Source organism: Acinonyx jubatus, chromosome A3, assembly GCF_027475565.1.
Source record: "Acinonyx jubatus isolate Ajub_Pintada_27869175 chromosome A3, VMU_Ajub_asm_v1.0, whole genome shotgun sequence".
NCBI lineage: Eukaryota > Metazoa > Chordata > Mammalia > Carnivora > Felidae > Acinonyx > Acinonyx jubatus.
The window spans coordinates 100278405-100301451 of record NC_069388.1 but is presented as its reverse complement, the minus strand read 5'-3'; the positions used below and the strand labels follow the sequence as shown (position 1 = coordinate 100301451).

The window sequence follows — 23047 nt, the reverse complement described above, 5'->3', positions numbered from 1 at the left end:
ACAACAACAACCATGAGAAGGCAAAACAGATGATGAGCGGACAGGAGAAGTCTGTGTCCTGGTCCTGTTCTTGTGTCACTTTGCTATAGCCTGCGTTGTTATTTCTAGTATTGGGGGAGGCAGTATGGTGTAGTAGAAAGAACCCTAGATTTGAAATCAAAAGACCTGGGTTTGAACAACTCAGTCACATGGTATAGTTAATTAAGGCCCTGAGCACACTCCTTTGCTTTTCTAAGCTCGTTTCCTCATCTATATTAAGCTAGAATGATACCAGCTTCCTAATTTTATGGTGAGGATTCAAGAGGAGAGTTATATCTATGAATGGCCAGGCACACAGGAATTAATGATCTTTTCCTTCCTTCCACAAATGATTGAAGAATGCCCACCGGCATGCCTTGCTTTAAGCATGTATTATGCATCTAACACACAGTCGGCACTCAGTGAAGTTTTGTTAATTTTAATAGAAGGAATCACCGTTTAGTCAACTGGGAGATTGCGGCTACTATAGAGATGGACAAATAATCTTTGTGCAAAAAGATTCCTTAAGAATTAATTTGTACCACGGAGTTCCTAGGAACCAGATGATACACTTAAATAGTATTGCATTTTCTGAAACCTGAGTTACATATGACTTACTGGAAAGTCCATGCACTGCGCAAGGCAAGGCCCACCCCTTTTGTAATTCACTTGAAGTTGATGTTGTAGTTGTGCTATTTTTTTTTTTTTTTCCACAACACTCACTCAGGATGAGATCCTTCTGGAAACACCTGCGGGCCTTTGATGAGAGGCCCAAACCTTCCAGCTACCTCACGGGTCATACTCTGGGCCCCAGGACCCCCTTGCCCTGGGCCTGGCCTTGGGGAATGATTCATAATTAAGAGAAAAGCCCTGTGCTTTCTGTTTCCTCCTCCTCCTCTAAGCAGGCGGCAGGGAAAGGTGGAGAGGTTGGAAGGGGGATGGGGGGAGCCGACTGGAGCCTGGGATTTTGATTGAGAGGCCCCATTATCCACACTCTTAAAAAAATAACCGAATCTTTTCCTTTTTTATCTTGACCAATCTCATTTCACGCTCCAGAAGAGGAAGGGAGGGAGGGAGGGAGTCCAGGGCCAGGAGGGAGAGAGGAGTCAGTATTCTGTATTTTCAACGCTGCATTAAGCACATCGCCACGGTAACCAGGCAGCAACAAGTGCCAGCTCAGCAGGTTCCCAGGGAGCGCAGAGCCTCCTTGCCTCCTGTCTTCTCCCTCCCCTCCCTCTGCCCTGGAGAGCCCAGCCCACCTGCTTCAGCACAGGGCACCCAGAGTGGGTGGCTGGCAGAGAACAGCCCCTGCCAGGGAGGGAGGGAGGGAAGCAGCCTGGGTGAATGTAATGTGTTAAGTCTCTGGGGTCAGGGGCGTCTGCACGGGGGTCACAGATGCCCTGATTCAGAGCTCGTTCCAAAAGCTCCACGTCCTGGGGCCTCTTGGGGCAGTAGATATGACTCGATTCTGCCCTGTCCTCCCTTGGGTCCTTCCTATACGGTTCCTAAAAGAGTGAGTGAGATTCGCCCAGAAAAACTCCTTGTCCTCACTTGTCTAGACCTTGACACCCTGGGTCACTATTGGGTGATGATCACGCGGGTGGAGAAAGAAATCCACATGACTGGCAGGCAGTATTCCAGGGCAATGCCAGTGATGATGGAGAAATCCTTCCAGCTCATGTCCCTGCAGTACCTTTGGAGTACGTGGAACACGGGTCCTGCCCATGCAGGGTTGAGTGCGTGTGGGGTGTGAAGGAAGGTATGTTTCAACCATTTCATCATCATCATCATCATCATCATCATCACCGACCCCATTCTTATTCAAGTTTTACAGAAAGGGTGTACAAATGCATCAGAGTGAAAAAACTGGGAGACAATGGGTTGCTCAAGGGCCAGGCTTGCGTTTAGCTCACACTGTCCTGCGGACCCCTAAGGCACCCTCCATCAAGCCTCACTGAGTCAACGGAAGAAGTGGCAGAGTTTGGGTTTGAACACTGGCCAGTCTCAGCCCTGCCCGTTTCATCACAGGGAATCTGGGAGCAGGTGGGAAGAAAGAAGCTGAGCCGGGGAGAGTTAAGGAGCCAGGACTGCAGTGCAATTTTTGCTCCAAGCGTTTCCAAGAAGATGCACCCTATGGTGGGTCTTTCAATGCCTTTTGGGAAATCTGTGCATGGGACGTACCCTGCCTCTTGGCCCCTCTTGCTCTACCTTTGGCCAACACTTCCTGTTTGCAGTACTCCCCTCCTGCCCAGCCCCTCCCCTTACCTGCCACCATGCCTGCGATGGCAGAAGAGGCATAGCTGCCCTGTCCGCTGGTGGGGATGTGGGGTGGGTATCCGGGCAGCGTGGGCCCCACCATCTCTCTCCCTGGAAAAATACAGCAAGGAGTCATTAGTTAGGCCACTGTGGGCTTCTGCGCTGTCTGTCTTGCTTCCCTGAGGCTCAGCGAGTCTTCCCTCATGCCACCACCACTCTCCTCAAAGCCAGTCTCCAAACCCACTCCCCCTCCTCCCTTCTCTGAGCTCAAGCTTCTCCCTCTGTCTGGCCGACAGGACACAGGCTCCGCCGTGCAGGGAGCACTTGCTGTTGCAGTCCTGTATTGTGGCCCATCCTCCAATGATTTTATTGGTGTGCATCTTATTTACCCATAACAATGTCATGGTTTTGAAGGCAGGGCGGGGGCTCTCTCTTCTGGGTCTTTGTTATCCCCCCCAGCGTCCAGCGTACCAGTGTGTGTAGGGCCTAAGTAATACATTAGGGGCCACTGGACTCAAAGCTCACATTCTTTCAGCTCCGCTTTGAGGATCAAGAATGAGGTCCTACAAGGGATGGCAAAGGCCTTTGGGCCACTACCTTTCACTATACTTTTTTGGACCCGTGGCAGACATCGCTAATCAATCACTGAACTGGTTTCCAATGGGCCAAGGAGGGTGGTTCCTATTCCTCAACGTGGTCTTCCAGGTGGGTACAACCTATCAGAATTGTAAAGGACACAAAACCTATAGGCTATCCCTGACCTAGAAAGGAGACACAGGCTGAGAGATATTTGGTGTTAACACCTGAACATGAACCACACATCTGTCGATTCCATTCCTGGAAAAAAAAACACAAACAAAAACCAAAAAACAACCCACTTTCAGCAAAACGGACATCCAGCTCTCTCTTTATAATCTACGGGTAATGCCCTTGTCTTGGAGGCATGTGGAGACAGCCCTAGTGACCTGATTTCCCTGGCTCTACCTCTCCTCTACATCAGAAAGTTTGAACCTTCCCATTCTGGAGGCCCCGTCTGACTCGGTGAGTTTCTTCCACTTCTCTCATGTCCCACAGGCCCAGATCAGACTCTCCCTCACCCAAGGATTCTTGGCAATTCATCCTGCTTTGGCCACATCTGTCCAGGTAATGACCGCTGTCATTACCACTCAGCGTATTTATTAATAACATCTATTTTACTCTCAAATGCCCCATTTGGAATGATGAGTTATTTGGTCATTCCATTTCTTAGTGATGTTTACAGGGTTTCTCAACTTCAGCACTATTGACATTTGGGGCCAGATAATTTTTTTTTTTAATTTTTTTTTAACGTTTATTTTATTTTTAAGGCAGAGAGAGACAGGGCATGAACGGGGGAGGGTCAGAGAGAGGGAGACACAGAATCTGAAACAGGCTCCAGGCTCTGAGCAGTCAGCACAGAGCCCGACCCGGGGCTCGAACTCACAGACCGCGAGATCGTGACCTGAGCCGAAGTCAGATGCTTAACCAACTGAGCCACCCAGGCACCCCAGGGGCCAGATAATTTTTGTGTGGGGGTCATCCTCAGCATCGCAGGATGTTCCATAGCATCCCTGGTGTCTACTCGCTAGGTACTGGGAGAACTTCCCACCCCACAGGACAACCAAAAATGTCTCCAGATATTGTCATACGTCCCCAGGGGGCAAAATCACCCTGGGGTGAGAAACGCTGTGTTCGGTTATGACCATTTTACCCAAGCACCTCTGCCTCCTTCACATCGGGGACTGCCTTTTCTCCCGGGACTCACAGGGACCCCCTGTGAGTCTGTCAACCAACTTACCAAGGCCGTCCCCTCTGCACCACTGCCTGTTCAACTTTTCTGCCTGACATCCCCCCGAGGTCCAACATGCTTTGAACTCTTCAGGGGGTGGCTAGTAATGATGAACAGGAAGGCATGTCCCATGGAACCTTATGAGTCGTCAGTACTGCAGCGACTAAATCTTACCTCTATTTTTAGAGATTTCCTGAAGACAAGTTGTGCATTCAATAAAGATTTATTGAGAAAGTATGAGGTCCCAGGCACTTTTCCGAATACTGGGGATACAGCAGTAAGAATGCTAAATTAGCAAGGCCAGCCACTAAAGCAAGATTGGGCATGAGCTGGGATAAGCATGTGGAGCCAAGTTTAGGGGGTCAACAAACGAGACCAGGCCTTCTGGACTTCTGTCTTTCCCCTGAAGGAAGGATTTAGGAACCAGAGGACCTTGGTCCTTACCCTGCTTCTGCAACTAATTTTCCAAGGGTCCTTAGACCAGCCACCTATGTGCCCAAGCTTGTTTCTTCATGTGCAAAATGGGTGGGGGAGGGGGGAAATAAGAGTACCTTATATACCTTATTACTATTACTATGATGTTATCAGTATAACTCACAGCCAGGGTTTCATGTTATAGGTGGACATCGATTAGCGCAGTGGACACATTCTATAAGTTGTTACATCATGGGAACCCTTATAGAATAAACCCTATTTGAAATAAGCCATCAGTGTTCATTATTTAAAACTATGTGAATGTTTTCATAAAAATGAACACCATCGGTGCCGGAGCAAACAGGGTGGAATCCACTGGAATTCTATAGGTGGGTTCAGTTCACTTGACCCAAGGTCTGAATAAAGGCGGGATTGGAAACTCAGGTGAGGCAAGGAAATTTTAGTGCATTTAGAAGTAGAGGAAGGACTATGCCGAAAATACTCCAAGGTAAAATCTGATCCTTCTTTGAAGAAGGGCTGCAATACAATCAGCTATCGGACTCAGCCCCCTCGGCTCTCAGATGAACATTTAGCAAAAGACTGAAGGCTCTGAGAGGAAGGGGCGGCCATGAAGTCTGTGAGGGCAGCAGGCGTACAGGGGGTGGACAGATGCATGAGTAGGAGAGTGATGGAAGAAGGTTGGTGGCTAATTCAGGCCCAATGCCTTTTCTTTTCTTTTCCTGCTTCCTCTTCCCTGAGAGAGAGAGAGAGAGAGAGAGAGAGAGAGAGAGAGGGAGAGCTCCAGATACAAGCCAGGCTGTGGATGAGGGACAAACTAATTTCTCTGAATCACATCTTCCCATCTGTCTCATGAGCTAGGTTAGATTAGAGATAGTAAATTAGGTTCACCCTATCACTTATTTCATTGGTAGGGGCTTCTTGGTACCCTGTGTTGAGAAGGATTCTGAGGCTGCATCTGTGTCTACCATGACTGGGGCTGGAGGTGAGGAGGTAACTCTTGGCTTTTAGGCCTCCTCTTTGCTGGTGCTGGTCTAGGTATTCTCCAGGTCTCCTTTGACCCTGGAGCCCTGTGGTTCCACACTCCCCTTTCTACTGCCCTCGACCCATCCCTTTCCATCACCTGGCCCTACTGTTTCTTGAGCTCTGCAGCTCAGTGGGCAGAGCACCAGGACACATGCTCCCCCGAATCTGCAATTTAGTCACAATTGCCCTGTAGGACCCCATCCCATGAGAGCTAGCCCCTAGACTGCTCTTAGAAATAAATTCATTAACCTCACTCCCTTGTATTCTGAGATTTTAATCTTCATCTCTCCTTGACCACCGAATTTTCTCCCAGGGGAGCAGATGTTTCTGGATCAAGTGCTGGAGCAGACCCCAAAGTCTTCCATGAAACTTGGCCCTCCTGGAAAGCCTAGTAAGACTTTCTACAGGATGGCCCTCATCCAGCCTATGGTACCTTAAACTCCCCTGTCAATCCCTCAAAACTCTGCTTCAGTTCCTTGAATATGTGGTTTCTTCCAAAAAGCCAAGAACCTTGTGACCTTCTCAGAAATGTAACCACAGAAACCATGAGGTAGATGCACTCCAACATGTTAGAGACATGCAACTCTAACCACGACCTTTTACTGAATTACTTATTTTTGAAGGGTCTTCATCATTAGTTTCTTTGATTTGTTATTATTTATTTATTTATTTATTTATTTATTTATATTTTGAGAGAGAGTGTGTGCGCATGTGTGCATGCATGAGTGAGGGAGGAGCAGAAGGAGAGAGAGAGAGAGAGAGAGAGAGAGAGAGAGAGAGAGAGAGAGGATCGTAAGCAGGCTCCATGCTCAGTGCAAAGCCTAAATCAGGGCTCAATCCCATGACCCTAGGATCATGAGCTGAGCTGAAATCAAGAGAGACACTTAATCAACTGAGCCACCCAGGTGCCCTTAGGTTCTTTGATTTGTAATTCCTCTGCACTCAAATATACTTTCTACATGGCCCTATTTTTCAGAAGGTGATGTAGACACAGGTTGATATTCACTGGCTGCAAAGTGGGGTTCTATAAAAAAACACTAACACCCCAGAAATATTGGCAAGTGTTCTAAATATTGGTAGAGTCCAGGAGGAATTTAGAGGGTAGAGGTGATTTCAGACAATTTTATTTGCCCACTTTGATGTCTGCCCTCTACTTGACCCCTTTTCAATTCCTTATCTTGTTCTGATAGCAAAGAAAATTTATAGCAATCCAGAAATCTCTTTGGCAGGACTAAATATAATTTTGCACAAAAGAATGGAGGCGGGTACTGGACTCTTTGATGATAAAACCAAACTCAGGGCTCTCTGATCAGCTGAGCTGGAATCAGCCCTGGAACACCCAGGACAAGGATGCCTTCGCTATCACTCTTGCAAATGTGCTGGGACCCAGACTGGGGCATCTGAAGGGAAATGGCAGGAATATTAGGGACAAGCCTATTGTTCCCCAAACTCTGATCCTTCTTTTTTAAAAAGCTGATTAGGGGGAAGCTGAGACCCAGAGGGACAGTCACCCTGGAGACCGCGCTATCAGAGACACTGGGTGAGGAGAGGAAGTGACCCCAGGGGGAGACTGTGAAGCAGCAGGGAGGGTTCTTAGGAAGCCACTCAGAGGAGGTGAGCTGGGAAGGCTCTGGTAGGTGAGGGCCAAGCTGATTCTGGAATGAAAACTCATCTGGTCCTGCCTCTTTCCTCTTGTCTGCAGCACTACCTCGGCATAATTGAGTCTTGGCTCCCTTCTTTCTTTCAAGTTCACCTCTTCCTCTCTTGGATGGCTTTCTAGCCCCCCCGACTCTTGAGATCCTTCCTTCCTTCCGGCCTTCCTTCTCCCTGCATGTCCTCCCAGCCTGCTCACCGTGGCTCAGACCCATGGTAGGTATTTTAGGTTCATTCTTGACCATAGTCTGCAGGTGGACAGTCTTCGAGGAGCCACAGGTCAACACCCTGGGCTCCACATGGACACCAGCCATCCTGTACCTTGTGCCCAAGCCACAGGGCTGGCCCAGCTCTGTGAACTGCATCCCTGACTTGCTTCCTGCTCTTGGCAACCTGCCTGGACCCGGTGCCTCCAAGCCTGGGCGTTCCTTGACAGAGGAAGAGTCCCTGACTCTGGTGCTGCATCTTCAGCCCTCGGGCTGGGCCCTACAGCCAGCCATTGGCTTCCACAGGGGCCGCACTCTATACCCTGGTGTCTGCTGACAGCTTCTTTGCTCCATGGGGTGCATGACCTTCCAGTTCTGCTGCTGGTCTGGAATGTGGGCATGTCCACTAAACGGAGAGCTGACAGAGGTCGGAAGTGGCCCACTGCTTTGACTGCATATTGACAGGGGGTGCGTGAAGCCCTAACAGGGTGACAGGGAAGGGAGAAAGTTGGGGGCAGGGAGTTTGCCACGGACCACTGTCCAAGACCGCTTCCCAATGCCATGCGTCCACTGCCTTGACCTCTCGAATGGTCTTGCCAGGTACCTGGGCAATTCACGCAGTAACTAAAGAACTGCGCCCCATCGTCACGTGCTCCATCCACACCTCATCCCCTGCCTGGCTTATTGCAGCCCTCCTGGTTGGGGCCCACCATTCACACGAAGCAGGCGGTCTCACCCAGTGCTTGGGCCTCTCCATCCTGCGGCGGATGTGAGCCCCTTTACTCCCTGGCTCCCCTCCCACCCTCCCATCCCATTTTCTCTGGCTGACATCACTCCACTCAGCTCACAGATTTTTCTCCTTTAATCACTTTGGTCAAAACAAATGACCCATCTCCGCTGACTTCACCCGCTTTTGAAATTTTGAACTCTGAGTCAGCATGTGCTCCCGTGCCCCATACCCTGAAACACTGCCTCTCTGCCCACACATTGGGCTTCCTTCATGAACCCTTTACCTCTGTGCCCACCTCTTTCAAGAGGTCCTCCCACACTAGACATGGGGATGCACAGAGAAAAACATCCCAGGTCCAGCCAGACTGTGCACTTGAGTAAGATGACCTTGTGGTCCCTCTGGGCAGGTAGAGGCCTTGTTCTTCTGGTGTGGTGGTTTTCAAGTCCAGGGGCTTTCAGGGAGGCAGAGTCCCTACTTTAAAACAGAGTAGCTCTTCATTTGTCTGATTTGGATACCTGGCTTCTGTAAAAGCTGTCATTTTAACAGCGTGTTTTGAGGCCCAGCAAGGTGAAAAACACTGGTCCAGAAGGGCTAGTCCACTTCTGGCTTCCTCCATGGGTTCTGGTTCAGTGCCTTGGGCCAGTGCCTTGGTTCAGTCCCATCTCCGTGGAAGCCCTTCGGAGAGCTGAAGGCTATCATGGGTCCCTCCCTGCTCCCCATTCTCGCTCCATCTCAGGTCTTCTCCTGCCCAAGCCAGACACCCTCTTTCAGCTGCTGCCCAGGCCCTGGCTGGTGGGCTGATGTCCTACTTCCAGGGAGGCCCACTTCTACTGAGGTCTGACCCACAGGCCGCATGCAGGCCGAGCCCTCACTCTGCCAGACAACCACACGCCTACGCAGGGGCCCTGGCCAGGCCCAACTCCTTCCTGGGCCTCTTTCCCATCAATATAAGGAGAGATTTGCTCTAGATGCCCCTAAGGCATTCCAGCTTTACGTGTTTTGAGGCCAGTGAGGTTCCTGATAGGAGGTCCCCTGCTCCCTCATCTCTCAAGTTTCTCCGAGGGTGACCCTGTTAAGCTGGATACAAGGAGTGCTACACCGTGGAGACCCAACTGGGACGGACCCTCTGTCTTCTTTAGAAATTTGATCCGGAAATCGTCTCCAAAAGCCAATGACTTCTTCCCTCCAAAGTTTTCTTCTTTTCCTTCTTTTTTACTTTTCACCCAGACCAAGGGTTCACTGCTTTATACTTCCTGGCTCCTGGCCTTAAGGGCCCCCGCTCTTCCATGGGTCTTTGGGGGGAGGTTCTGGAAATGTGCCGCGCACCCCACTTCCTGGCATCCCCAGAGTGCCTGCCCCTCCCACGGCCTGACTTGGCCAGCACGGAGCACCACATCTTGGCACGTCCAAAAGCTGCGGGTAGATTTAGGGAATAGGGTGATGGTGGACAGGACTGAGGGCCAGAGACGGGGCTGGACCCAAAGCAGGGGACTGGTGGCCGGCCCTGAGGACCTCCCCCTCCCCCACCCGCGATAGCTGCACGGCCCGGGACCTCCCTGTCGTACCTGAGAGGAGGGCCTGGCCCGTGAACTGCCCGTACACGGAGGCAGCATGGGGAAAGGCATTGAAGGGCGGGACCGAGGCACCGGCTGGGACCCCGGAGCCGACTTGCTGCAGATCCAAAAAGGCGGAGCTAGATAAAGAGGAAGGGGTGGAGCTAGAACTGGACACCTCGGGGGTTTCCTGCTTTATGGCGAAGGGTGAATGAGGATCTGCCGGAGGGAGGGAGACAACAAGGAGAGAGGGGTGTGAGATGATGGGGTGGGCACATGCACAGACCCAGCCATGAGATGCGGGAGGGTGCGGGCGGGGCGCGGGGGCAGGCGGCTCCTGTCTGAGTCTGGGGGTGGCGGGAGGGCTGCACGTGTTCCTCGGGATGACTGAGGGCTGGAGAGAAGCTCTGCCTCCCTGCTGTGCCTCTGCTAGCATAGGAGTGTTGTGTGTGGCGCCTCCCCTCCCCTCCCCCGCAGCGGTGGGGGAGCGAGGAGGCACGGAGGGGGTCTGGGATAGGAGGCTAGACCCTCTGGACCCACCTGGAGGCCCAGTCAGCACAGCCCACCTCTCCTCTGCAGGCCCAAGGTCCTAGCACCCTCCTCCTCAGGGCCGGCCGCGCTCTGCCTTCCAGCCCATCTGTGCAGCTGGGGCCACATGGCCCAGGACATTCCGGGCGTCGTACCTGCCACCACTGGGTAGGTCTGATGAGTCGAGAGGTTGCGCCCCAAGGGTGTATTGGAAGGGGTCAGGGTGGCCTTGCCGTCGTCCAGGGCGCTGTTGAGCAAGGGCAGCGGGTAGAGGCCCTGGGGAACAAAGAGAAGTCAGCGCACAGAGGCCCCTGGCAGGCGGCCTACCTAGAGACCCTGAAGCCTGATCTCCGGGCTTCCTCTCCTGCAGCCCTGGAATTCAAAGCCAGCTGGTCTCCCTCCCTGTCTCCCCACACGGTCTGGACGCACAGAGAGCAGGATGCAGGGCTGAAGCGGTCTGCCTCTGGCCTGGCTCAGAGTGCTTCGCTCCATTCATTAGTTTATTCCTCTCCAGATAGGAAATGCAGGCACAGGGAAGCCAAGAAGCTCGTCATACTCCCATGTGGGGCAGAGCCAGGACCGAAACCCAAGGGCCCTGGCTCTCATGTGCATGCTCTCAAACGCTGCCCTAAACTGGAAGACACGATGACCGTTTCTGTTTGCAAAGAGGGCACGTCAGAGCTTTGCCAATGCCATCCTGACCCACTGAGCCCCATGGCCCTGTGATGTGGCCAAGCAGTATTTTGTATGTTTTGTACGTGGAGAGCCCGAAGCCCAGAGAGGCAAGTGTCCCCAGTAAGTATGAAACTGGTACCAAACAGAGGGTCCCGGATCCTGCCTCGTGTGCTCTTTCCTTCAATAAAGTGGCAGACAGGACACCCACCAGAACAGGTGGGTGTCTTCTTTCTCTTTTCTACGTCCAAGTAAACATTAACCCGCAGGTTCAGCTGGACGATGATACTTGGGGTCAATTTTGTTTAAAAATCTCTTTATCAAGTACCTGGGGGAGTTTTCTTTGTTAAGGCCTCATTTTAGATGCCTTCCGGCCTCCCTGGACACGAGTGGGGTTATGTATGATTAGGGCAAGCATGCATTACCCCTCACCGGGACTCCCTCCCTTGAGGGGACAAGACAGCGCAAACAGGCACACACCCGATCCCCCGGGCAGGTCACACACATCACAAACACACTAAGTGGAGCCGTGTGCATATTAAAATCGAGGAACGTTCTGCGGTTACATAACAGCTCCACTAAAGGCAGTCACTTCCATGGAGCCGTGTTCTCCGAGGGGCCACAGCACTTTCTGGTTGCATGCTGGGCACTTTTGGAAACTGCAGTCAATTCTGAAGGCCACCAGGGCACCATTACCATTGTAGCAGCAATTACTGACTGAATGGTGCTCTGGTTCCATGCCTTCCGAGGGGAGACTGCTGTAGGGTAGGGTAGAGTTGCCTGGAGCCTGGCTTAATGAAATTGAACAAAATACCCAATTTCTAGAGAGTGTAAGAAAAGTTTAAAATGCCTTATGGATGTGTTGATTTGATAACAAATATCTACTCAAAATCCTATAGCTTTCCAAAATCCAGGCAATTCAGTGAAGGGGGAAAAAAAATCCCCAAATCTCTAGAGTCAGACATCTTGGTGATGTTGCATTGAATGGCGGCGATATCCCAGTGATGGGACAAACTGGGATGGAGCCTGAATTGGCGTGCAGAGGGGCACAGTGCTTTCGTTTCCTGGGCCAGTTTGAGCCCTGGCTCTGCAATGACCAGCCAAGGAGCTTTAATCTCCTTGACCTCTCTGAGCCTTGATTTTTTTTTTTTTCTCCTACATAACAAGGATAATAGAATCTGATGTACGGATTGAATGAGATTCTATATACATATACTAAATGCTTAGCACAGAATGCCCAGTAAATTGCTATCATAGGTATTATTATTTCAGAATTATGTGAAGAGTCATAAGCTGCCAAATTCTTGCGGTCTGTCCTAATAGTCACATTCTGTTGATCTGCTTCTTATTGCACTTATAAAATAGAGGAAAAATACCTATTCCTAAGCGTGACATCTAACTGTGCCTGATCGTGAAAGAGCAACCAGAAGTAAGGCCACCATCTTACTTTCCCTTGTTGATTTTACAGAACCTGAGGTCAGGTGTGAGGACCTGTAAGCCTCTCTCTCTCCCTCTCTCTCTCTCTCTTTCTCGGCTCCCCAGGCCAGAGGGCCTTCCCGTGCCCAGATGAGAGAACACGGAGTGTCCTTTGATGGCACAGAGTCACCAAGGGTGGGAAAGGCAGGGGCTCAGATGCAAAGAGCCCTCGGGACAGGCTGGATTCTCCCTGCCCCCACCACCAACCCAGGTGAATGAATGAGCGAGTAGAAGACTGGCTGAGGGAGGGAATGAATCACGGGTGGACATGGCTGAGCCTCAGTTTCCTCCTGTACAGGATGAGAGGTTGGAGGAGTTCCATGGTTTTCGAACTCTGTTTTTCCGGTGTTCACATAATAATGGACATAGAAGCACCATATCTAAAACAGGTATCAGTGGGCAAGTCTGAATGAAACCAGGGCCGGCAGGTCTGAGCTCCACAGCTGTTTGCTCCCCCAGGCTCCGTCGACCCTCCCTGGCCCTGGGTTATCTCCATGCAAATGGAAAGACTGGACTCAGTGGTCCCCGGGGTCCCTGTGGCTCTGAGACTCTCTGATAACCATAATTCCCCATGTACAACATAGGCCGGCTTGGTGTGGGGTGTCGGGGCTTCCTTGTAATCAAGGAATCAGCCAGGTTAATGGAGCCAGGAGATGGCTCTGTGACCCAGAGGGCGCCTGGGGTCTCAGCAGCAGGGTTTCTTTACCAGGATGGCTGCTGTTTGCACACTGGGGTTACGCAGGCTCCTTCCCACAGAGCGGGCTCCCCGTGGGCCCACGGCTGCGGCCCCATTTCCCTCAGGGAGCCATGTGCTGACTCTCCGATGAGCACCCGGACCCTCTCCCCAGGTCTGCTGGCGGCCAGCTTTCTCTGCACCCCCTCGTGGGGTGCAGAGCCCGGCCTGATAAAATCGCTGACGCAGATTGCTGGCCCAGCTGCGGTGCTGGCATGGACCCAGCAGCCCAGACGGTCACTGGCAGTGGTTCAGCTGGTTATTGGCATCGGCGATGTTGTCCTGCTCAGACTTTAAAGGTGTAAGGCTTGCCTCATTCCTGGGTCAAACGCTAGCAGGAGCAAAGTGGGACTCGTGGACCCACCCTAAGGGAATTCCTCAGCTGGTTGATCCCGTGGGGGAGGGGGTGGAGGTCACGGCTACTGCGGACAGATACAGATGAACTGAGGGGCCAGCGGCCCTGGAGTTTCTGTCAGACTTGTGGAGTCTCTTTTGGGCTCGTGGGAGACCCGTGACATCTCTGCTACCTTTTCCCGGAAGCTGACCCACTATAAACCATCTCACCTGTCCTGAGCACGAGAAGTAAAAAAAAACAAACAAAAACAAAAACAAAACAAAAAACTCCCCTGTAACTTGAAATTTAGCGTTCTGGATTTCTCAGCTCACTCACCCATACGTCTTCACTGGGTATCTATTCTAAAAGGGGCACAACGTTAGGTGCCGGAGATTAAAAAAAAAAGATGCTTCAAGACGCTGCCCTGCCTTATGAAATCCACTGTCCACACACCTCTGTCCACTAGACGGTTCCAGCACAATGTGAGAAGTTACCCGAGGGGCACATTGGGTATGCAGAAGCACAGACGAGGGAGAGACGGAGCATGTCTGAGGGGCAGGGCATGCTTCATGGACAAGTGATGCTTGAGCTGAGTCATAATGGCCAGGCGGTACTTTTCCAGGCAGAAAGGTGGGAGGCAAGGCGCTGTGCGGGGAGGGCGTGCACTGTGCCAGTGCAGAGAGGTGTGAACGAGAGCAGTGTGCTCGGGAGCATGAGTCACGCACGGTCGTAGGGTGTGCGGGTGTGAGTGGCCAAAGGTAGGCTGCAGGTGCTGGCTGAGGTCATGGCGTAGGGCTTGGAGGAGCTGCTTTGGAGCTGTAGGACCCGACCCCTGCAGTCTGGGAAAGCCACAGGGCAACAGAGGGATGGTTGTGTTGCTCTTCCCGAAAAGGCAGAGCTCAGAGGCTATAGGTGAGGAGAGGCAAGAGTGCTGGGGCAGGGGCGGGGGGAGGGGAGGAGATGCCAGCATCTGGGAAAATAAAGTCTGTGAGGCTTGATGCTGCATGAAGCATGCGCCCTGAGCCCGTCGGAGCAAGTTCTAGTTGCTCTGGCGGCTGGACTGCAGGCTGACTGGGAGTCTTTGAGAGACGGCGCTTTGCTGCGGCCCCTGCCCGCCGCCGCTCACCTGCTCACCCGGCTGCTCACCTGCTCGCCTTTGGTGTGGCTGGGGGAGGCATAGGCCTCCGGGTAGTGCTGCCGCTCGAATGGGCACTCGAGCGGCTCAAGGTGGTGCTGGCTGAAGGCGTCCGTGCGAAGGTGCTTGCGGGGCCCGCTGCTGCTGCTCTGGGAGTCGATGCTCAGCCGGCAGCTGTCCTGGTCACCTGGCATCCCCAGGCAGGGAGAGAGCTTTCAGGGGACCCATCTACCACACCCCAGGCCAGAGTGGAAGGGCAGACTCGGGCTGCAGAGGGATGGGAAGGACCTGGCTCCGGGCTGCGGGACTGTGGCCAGCTTGGGGGGTGGGCCACGTGCTGTAGGCGGGAGTTGCAAAGTCTGCGGCCACCGGTCCCTGTGGAGCCTGAGCAGACTGCCCTCCTGCACCCCCCCACCCCAACCTGCCCTCTGGCTCCCCAACACTCACTGTCGTCCATTTTCCTCTTGCTGTCGCTGCCAGGCTGAGCAATCCCCAGGAGCCCGTTGATGGAGTAGGTGGAGCCCAGAGAGTCTGACTGGGGTGACTCTGGGGGCGTTACAGCTGAGCTGGGGACTGCAGTGGGGGGGGAAAGGGAGAGGGTCAGCACATGCGGGTGACACCCTTGGGAGCCCCCACTGCCACCATGGGGGAGACAGGGGGCCCACTGGAGTGGGGGTTCTTGGATCAAGGCTGCCGGAAATGTTTCCACCCCTAAGTATGTCAGTGCATCTTCCCCGGGACCCAGCAAGGCTTTGTTGGTGGAAGGGCTCAGTCCGCACAGGCGTGTGTGTGTGTGTGTGTGTGTGTGTGTGTGTGTGTGTGTGACTGTTTTTGCTGATGGGTATGGGTGTGCGAGGCTGAGTGTGCCTGCAGGTCAGCACTCACTCAGCGTGTGTCCCGGGCTCAGGGACTTGGTGGCCACGCAGCTGTCCATGGGGAGGTTGAATGGTTGCTGCACTTTGGTCCGGATGATCCTGTAAGGAAGACAAGAAAGGCTATTAGAGAGAAGAGGAGGAAACAGGACTCACGCTGGCCTGGATCTGTGCCTTTTTGAGAGCCCACCTGGGTATCTTAAAGGCACCTCGATTACAACCTGCTACAATCAAATGCATGGCCTTACTCCTCACACCTGGTCCTTCCCAGTTTTCCCGTTTCATGATCAGTTCCATTGGTCACTCAAGGCAGAGATACAGGCGGAGTTCACGTCTGCCTCCTTCCCTCTTCTCTCAAGCCCATCATGAGGTTCAGTGGGTTTGACCTTGTAAACCTCTCTGCTGTTGACCCCTCTCTGCATCTCACTGTCAGCAACTTAGTGCATGCCACTACCAAGTCTCTCCCTCCGGGATCGCTCCCTGGCCTGCCCCTATCTGCTCTTGACCCTTTCTACTCGATTCTCCCGATTGTAGCTAGAGTGGACTTTTTGAGATGCCAGTCAGCCTCCTGCTTAAAGTCTGCCAAGTTTCGTATAGGTCACAGGTAAGAATATGTGACATGGCCACCCGCCTCTAAAAGGCAGTCTTTGCTGACCTTTCCACCTCAGCCTACCCCATGTTCCCCGTCTATCTGCTGGCTTTCTTTCAGCTTCTTGTCTAAGATCTATGAGCCACAGGTCCTTTGCATGTGCTGCCTCAAGGCTCCTTTGGCTCCCCTTTTCACTTATTTAACTCTTACTCATCGTTCTTACTCAGGGACATCTTTTCATACCTTCCTAAACCAAGTCGCTTTATGCTAGCTCACATACCCGCATGTTTCTCTCCTCAGGAGGACTTACAGTGCACTTATACAATTGTTTGTGTGGGCACTTGATTAGTACTTGATTAGTGTCTGTCTTCCCCCTAGACTGTAAGCTCCACAAGGACAAGGATTGTGTGTGTCCAGGGCCTAGCACATAAATCGAGTGAATCACACATACATGAATGAGTGAGTGAGGAAATGATTGAGGTAGTGAGTGAATAATTGAATGACTAAACAATGGGGTGAATGCTTGAATGAGGGCCGGGTTAGGGGTCATGTGGCCCAAGAAAGGATCAATTCAAGATTCTTTCATTGAATAAAAAAGGATGTAGCGTGTGAGGAAGGAAACTGTGGAAAGTACAACCCAGGGTGGGGTGGGGTGGGGGCAGAAATGTCTCCTAGCAGTGGGGAGGTGTGATGTCTGCCCGGAGGCTGGGGGGCTTCCTGCTTAATTCTTCAGCAGTAGGCCCCTCCTCAGGCTCCCCTCTACCCAAGCCAGGCCCTTCTTCAGGTCTCTGTCATGATTCCCCCAAAGCCCAGGTGCCTTGGCCCCCGGCTACTGTGTCCCTCTTACCTATTGATGGAGCTGACACTGGGCACAGTGTCATTGTCGCAGACCCCCTCAGCCAGGAGCCGGTCTCGGATCTCCCAGGCAAACATGGTAGGGTTCTGACGCTTGTAGTCTCCAATCTTCTCCACCACCTTGGGGGTGGCCACCTTGGGCTTGGAGCCCCCTATCACTCCAGGCCGGATGCTGCCAGTCTCGTAGTACCTACTCCAATAGAGAACCCCAAAGAATTACCCAATAAGCAGGTGGGGTCTTCCAGCCGGGACTTAGCCAGAGACTCTCATTCCTCTCCAAAGCTTCTGGGAGGGGTTTGGGAGCTAAAACGCACCCCCCCAGGGCTGGCCTCAAACACTTGATGTTCCTGGCACTATCTGTTTCCCTTGCATGGGTAGGTTTATGCTGCTGCTGAACTCTGCTAAAGACCTCACCCTGGACACCTGGCTTCTCTCTTTTTCCCTCAGGCCAGTGTCTTGTGTCTGAGCTCCTGCAAGAGCCACCTGTGGAGAACAAAAGATTTCCCTTCTTAGAAAGGAAATTGTGATGCCCATGCTGCGTGTGTACATACAAGTTCACAGTGGTGGGTTTCTCTATCCGGCTTTTCTTTCTTTCTTTTTAATGTTTTTATTTATTTTTGAGAGAGAGAAAGAGAGACAGGGCACAAGTGGGGGTGGGGGCAGAGAGAGAGGGAGACACAGAGCAGGGCGCTGTGAGCTGTCAGCACAGAACCCGATGCGGGGCTCGAACTCACGAGCCATGAGATCATGACCTGAGCCAAAGTCAGACGCTCAACAGACTGACCCACCCAGGTGCCCCTCTATCCAGCTTTTCTTAGTTAAAGCATGACTCACTGTTCTTGGCCATCCTGGCTTTACCCTCCCCAGGAAGCCAGCTTGGATCGTTGGGCCCTCTGCCTCGGTCTGGCTGGTTCACCTTTGCTCCCCTCCCTTCCCCCTGGCTGGCCACTGGTTTTCTACCAGGTTACATGGTTCATGTTGAAGCTGCTTCTCATGGACTCTGGAATACCAGCCTGTCCTGGATCCCTGGCCACATCCAGCCCCATAAGCCAAGCTCACTCTCCCAGGCTGTCCACTTCTCCTCTCCTCTGAGCACCCAACTAGCTGCTTTGGCGGATCAGAGACTTAGGTCAGGATAGCTTTGCCCTCCTTGTTGTGGAAACTCTGTGGTTTCTTCTACAATGAAATAAAATCTGGTTCTTTAAAACTCCGCTTGCCTGTCACAGCCTTCCAGGGCTCATCTCTCTGGGGCACCCCAGCCCACCCTGGGAAGCCCTCTCCTGACCCTAGCCACAGAGCACATGCCACCCTGACAGCTTCGGTAGGAAGCCAGGGCTCTCCACAGTTCAGTTACAGTTCAGGGCTCTTTGCCTCTTTAAACCAGAACTCCACTTGAATCCGTTAAAAAAAAATTTTTTTTTTTTAATGTTTCTTCATTTTTGGAAGACAGAGAGAGACAGAGCACAAGCAGGGATGGGGCGGAGAGAGAGGGGGACACAGAACCTGAAGCAGGCTCCAGGCTCTGAGCTGTCAGCACGGAGCCCGACGCGGGGCTCGAACTCATGAACTACGAGATCATGACCTGAGCCGAAGTCAGACACTTAACTGACTGAGTCACTCAGGTGCTCTTCTTCTTGAATCCACTTATCGGTTGGGTGAGGGAGACAGGTACATTGAACTGATGCAAGGCCCCAAGTCCCCCAGTGCAGGGGCATTTTGGGAGTGGCTCTCCAGACTGTGCTATGTCAATCCAGAAGCAGGGCTTTGCTGCTCCTGGTTCCACCTGAACCTTTGGGTCAGTGGTCCTCAACTCCGGCTTCAGAAAGTTGGAATCACTTGATGGAGCCTTAGCACTGTACGAAAACTTGGGCCCATTCTCCTAAAGTTCTGCTTTAATTGGTGTGGGCTGGGGCCGAGACATATATATATATATATATATATTTTTTTTTTTTTTAATTACTTTTCCCCAGGTGACTCTAACGTGCAGCTGCGGCTGTGAGCCACTGCTCTGTGGTTAGTGTTCATTCGTGTTACCTGGTCATCTCATAAAAATCACAGCACCCAGGCCTGGCTTCCAGAGTGGATGCTGTGATTTATATGTAGGTCTGGACCAGGCCTTAGGAGCTGCCTCTCATCAGGACCCCCTGATGCTTCTGCTGCCGTTGCTCTGGGAGTTACCAGTTTGAGAAGCACACTCAGACATCCCTCATGGGGGGCTTAGGCCGCAGGAGCCACCTCTGATCATGTGCCCCTCCCTGGTGGCTCCATTTCCTTTGGTCTCAGCGGTTGGCGGGGGTGGGGGTGGGGTGCTTTGGGGAAGATGCTCCTGCTTTAGGAGTAGAGAAGCCTATAAAAATAAGACATGAGACAAAGGAGAAAAGTGGGAGGGAGAAACAAAAGGAAGGAGAAGTGGACAAAGAAGAAGAAAGGGCAGCAAAATAACAGAAGAAGAGCAGTGCATAAGGGGGAGGCCCAGAAGTGCCATCACACTGTTCAGGTCCCGGGGACCAAGGCTGGACATCGGGAATGGACCCGAGTCCCCTGGGGGAAGGGAGGGTGGCTGCGAGGTGGGCCGCAGAAGGCAAGCCCTGCAGGGACGGTGGCGTGTGGTGAATTTTGTGCTTACCTGCCAAGGATCTTGCTGACACAGCCATGGCTGACTCGGAGCTGGCGGGAGATGTCGCAGGGTCTCACGCCCTGGTGGGCCAGGTCCACGATGCGCTGACGCACCACTTCAGGCAGGGGTCTGCCGTTCACAAAGGCCCCTCCTAGCTGATTCAGCCCTCCGTGGCCTAAGAAGACAGTAGTCCCAGGAACAGCTGTCAGGGGCCAGGCAGGGCGGGTGGGTGGGAATTAGCCCGGGTGTGGGTGCTTCTGTGCATGAGAGACCGTGCACGTGAACTCTAACCATCGTGCCCTCGGGTTCTCCTGATGCAATGCCCCCTGTTTCCCATTGCAGAGGGAGGCCAGCTCCCATTGGGGGGTGGTGTATGATGCCACAGAGGGGTGCGCTGCAGTCTGGGCACCTCTTGGACCTGCGCAGGCTCCTCTGAGACCCTCAGCCCTCCTCTCTGAATGCCAACCCCACCACCTTCTTCCCTCCCTCTGAAAGGGGTTGGAGATGCAGAGTCTTCCTACTCTGACACTGAGCTGTGTGATGTTGGAGCAAGTCCCCTCTCCTCTTTGGCTCCCCGTTCCTTATCTATCAGATGAGGGCATTCAGTGGTCTTTACATTTGTCAGAGCCAGATTTTGTAAGCACAATTGCACTGAGAAACACAAACACAAGTGAACCGAAGCAGAGCTTCTCTGCTTGAGCCAGGGCAGAGCGGGCCCAGGCCCTGTGTGTGGGCTCCTGGCCCGAGTGAGTGACCCCGTGGTTTCTTCTTTATGGGCCAGAGGACTAACAGGACTGGCAGAGAACTCCCTGCCATCCATTCCCGGGGGCCCAGGACTATGTCAGGCTGCAGGCAGTTGTGCAGAACGTGGACAAGCCGTGGACGCGTGTGCATGTTCCTTAGCTGCCTTCCCGACTTGCCCTCTGCCCTCTGGCCCCCGCCTGTGTTTCATTCTGAGCCCTTCTACCTGTTCCAATGTATGTATCGAGTGCCTACTATGTGCCAGGCCCTGCAGATGCCCAGGTGAATAAGACAGATGTGATCTCTGTTCTTGTTTCACGGGGTTTACTAAAGTGAGGGCCCAGACCAACAAATAGCCAATTACCAGACCACGTGACCACTGCTGGGATGGGGCCCAAGTAGGGAGTTATGGGAACCACTGAAGGGGACCAAGCCCAGGCTTAGGGGACCATAGAAGGGTTCCTGGAGAAGTCTGAACTTTGACTGAACATAAAGAGGTGTTAGCCAAGTGAAGGAGTGAAGGGAGAAAACTGTTCCAGGCAGTGGGAACAGCACGTGAAAGGCTTAAAGGTAAGAAAGTGCTTGTCTATTAGACTTACCAACCTTCTCAACTCTCTAAAATCCCTAGACCAGCTTGGACTAATTCCAGGGCTGAAATATCCCTTTTGCTGATGAAGAGACTGGGGCTTGGAGAGTTTCAGTGACCTGATTTATGACTTAGGTGACTCAGCCCGTTTGAGGAGCAACCAGGCTCTAGCTAAAGATTAAGGCTCCCATCAGTGCTTCTTGGGTTGAGTCCTGCACTTGTGTTGAGTCCAGAACCGACCCTGGAAGCTTGGCATTGCCCCTGCGGGACTGCACTGAAGGTGCCATGGTCTGGGCATGAAGGAGATCTTTCCACACTGGGGCATGATTTGGTGATATGGCTGGGATGGTGGAGCTTGAGGGGTGGGCGTCAGGGGGAGCGAGCAGGCAAGGAGGAAGAGCCAGTGCCAAGCCTTCTGTGTGAGCCCGTTAAGGACTATTTACGGCCAAGGGTGGGAAGCGCCTCTCAGAGCACACAGTGCCCATTATCGCCCACTGACTTAGCACATTCAGAACTGCCTTGCAATGTCCCCTCAGGGGCCCAAGCTGACTTCAGCAAAATAGTCAATTTCTCTTAAAAGAAAAAAAAAAAAAAAGAGGCTATAAGCCTCTGGCCTGGGCAATAAGTCAGGAGGAAAAAGCCTGCTGGCCAAATACCCAGCAGGAGGGACACAGTGATCCATCTCCCTGGTGGAGGCAACTGGGTGAGCTGGAGCACAATTTCCACCTGTGCTCTGCTAGGCAGCTTGTCCCAGCGAGTGCTTTCCCACCAGGGCTGGGAGGACATCCCAGATGACCCTCTCCTGAGCCCATGCGGCTAGCTTCTCATGGCTACAGGCCATTCTTGGAGAATGGCTTAGCCACTTGATCCTCATTCGTCCATCCTTATGGTCTTTTGGCTCGTTTGGGTCCAGACACTGAACACAAGGGGGCGCCAGACAGCCACCCAAACGCAGACAAGACCGTGAACTGTCCAGCTTTGTCCCCATTTTCCAGAACTTCGATCTGCCACGTCATCTACCAAGGTTCAGGTGTTTGGTGGTGGGGGCTAGAGCCTCTATATCTGGAAGCAAGTTTTCCTGAAGGTGGAGTTCTTCACCCCTAGAAAGGTAGAAGTTGAAAAAACCAAGCGCCATTTTGGGGGTGACCTGAATTGGATATGGTGCCTTAAAAAAAAATATATCAGCCCTATCTGTTTCTCTGTTGAAGCTGTATGGGCTATTGTCCTAAATCTTCCTGAAGGGCTGATCAGGATTCTTAGAGACCTAAGCCCTCAGGAACCCTCCTGAAGGCTTATTTATTGGATCATCCAGCATCAGTGTGAAATGGAAGGTGTTCTCCTACCTCTGGCCCCTAAACTATAAATGCTCTGGTGCTTTATTTTATTTTAGTGGCTTCTGAGTGACTTGTGTTGCTGTACAAGGAGCTTTGGGCCAGATTCTTGCATCGACTCTGTCTGTTTTTACTTTTATCATTTGAGAAAGTTGGTAGGTTTTTTTTTCAGCACTACTGTTCTCATCCATTGAATGAAACTTCTTCCTGTGTCTCATGCTGACCCATAACAAGTGCTGTAAGAAGATGTGGAAATGAGGGTGTAGGAGTATTTGGTTTGATGGAAATCTTGATAGAAGTGTAATGTTTTTCTAATTTGTAATATTCACATGGTTGAATGTTATGTCCCAAGCTTGGACCTAGGACTGAGGCAGTGGTTCACACACTTAAGCTTGCATCAGAATCACTTTGGGAACTTTTAAAAACACAGGCTGATGAGCACAGTGCCCTGAGTTTCTGAAGCAGCGGGTCGAGGATGGAACCATGAATTTGTTTCTACGAAGTTCCCAGATGCTGCCGATACTGCTTGTCTGGGACCACACGTTGCAAACCACTGGTTTAGGTTGGACAATGGCAGGGAAAGAAAACTGAGAGAAACTAAATATTTGTACATCTACCACCTCAGCCCTACCTTCTAAGAATAATAATTCATATTATTTGTATGTTAAAATTTTCATTTCTTTTTATCTCAACGCGTACGTATGAAGTGCCTACCACGGCTCAGGTACAGAGCACTGAGGATGCCATCTTGAATAGGACAGGAAACCGGGCCCTCAAGGAACTTACAATCTTTGGGGGATGCAGTCACATAATTGGGAATCACCATGGTGAGGGAGAAGTTTCTTGAAAAAGGTAAGTTCAGGTGTTAGGGGAGCCCATAAGTGGTCAGATGGAAGT

General features: G+C 52.2%; 1 protein-coding gene across 14 annotated transcripts in view; it reads right to left on the bottom strand.

Annotated features, from left to right (window-relative positions):
• The window catches only part of PAX8 (paired box 8), a 59442-nt gene that overhangs the window by 6718 nt on the left and 29677 nt on the right, over positions 1-23047 (bottom strand). For 4 of the 14 annotated variants that reach the window (XM_027033766.2, XM_053200897.1, XM_053200898.1 and 1 more), the window contains exons 3-10: positions 19502-19667; positions 16868-17068; positions 15445-15533; positions 15007-15132; positions 14571-14746; positions 10365-10485; positions 9694-9900; positions 2284-2385 (exon numbers count right to left, since the gene is read on the bottom strand). In XM_027033766.2, coding sequence (XP_026889567.1) covers positions 2284-2385; positions 9694-9900; positions 10365-10485; positions 14571-14746; positions 15007-15132; positions 15445-15533; positions 16868-17068; positions 19502-19667 — 1188 coding nt within the window. Of the gene's footprint in view, positions 1-2283; positions 2386-9693; positions 9901-10364; positions 10486-14570; positions 14747-15006; positions 15133-15444; positions 15534-16867; positions 17069-19501; positions 19695-23047 lie in introns of all 14 variants that reach the window. The other 10 variants (XR_008289454.1, XM_053200899.1, XM_053200901.1 and 7 more) reach the window with 6 other exon arrangements.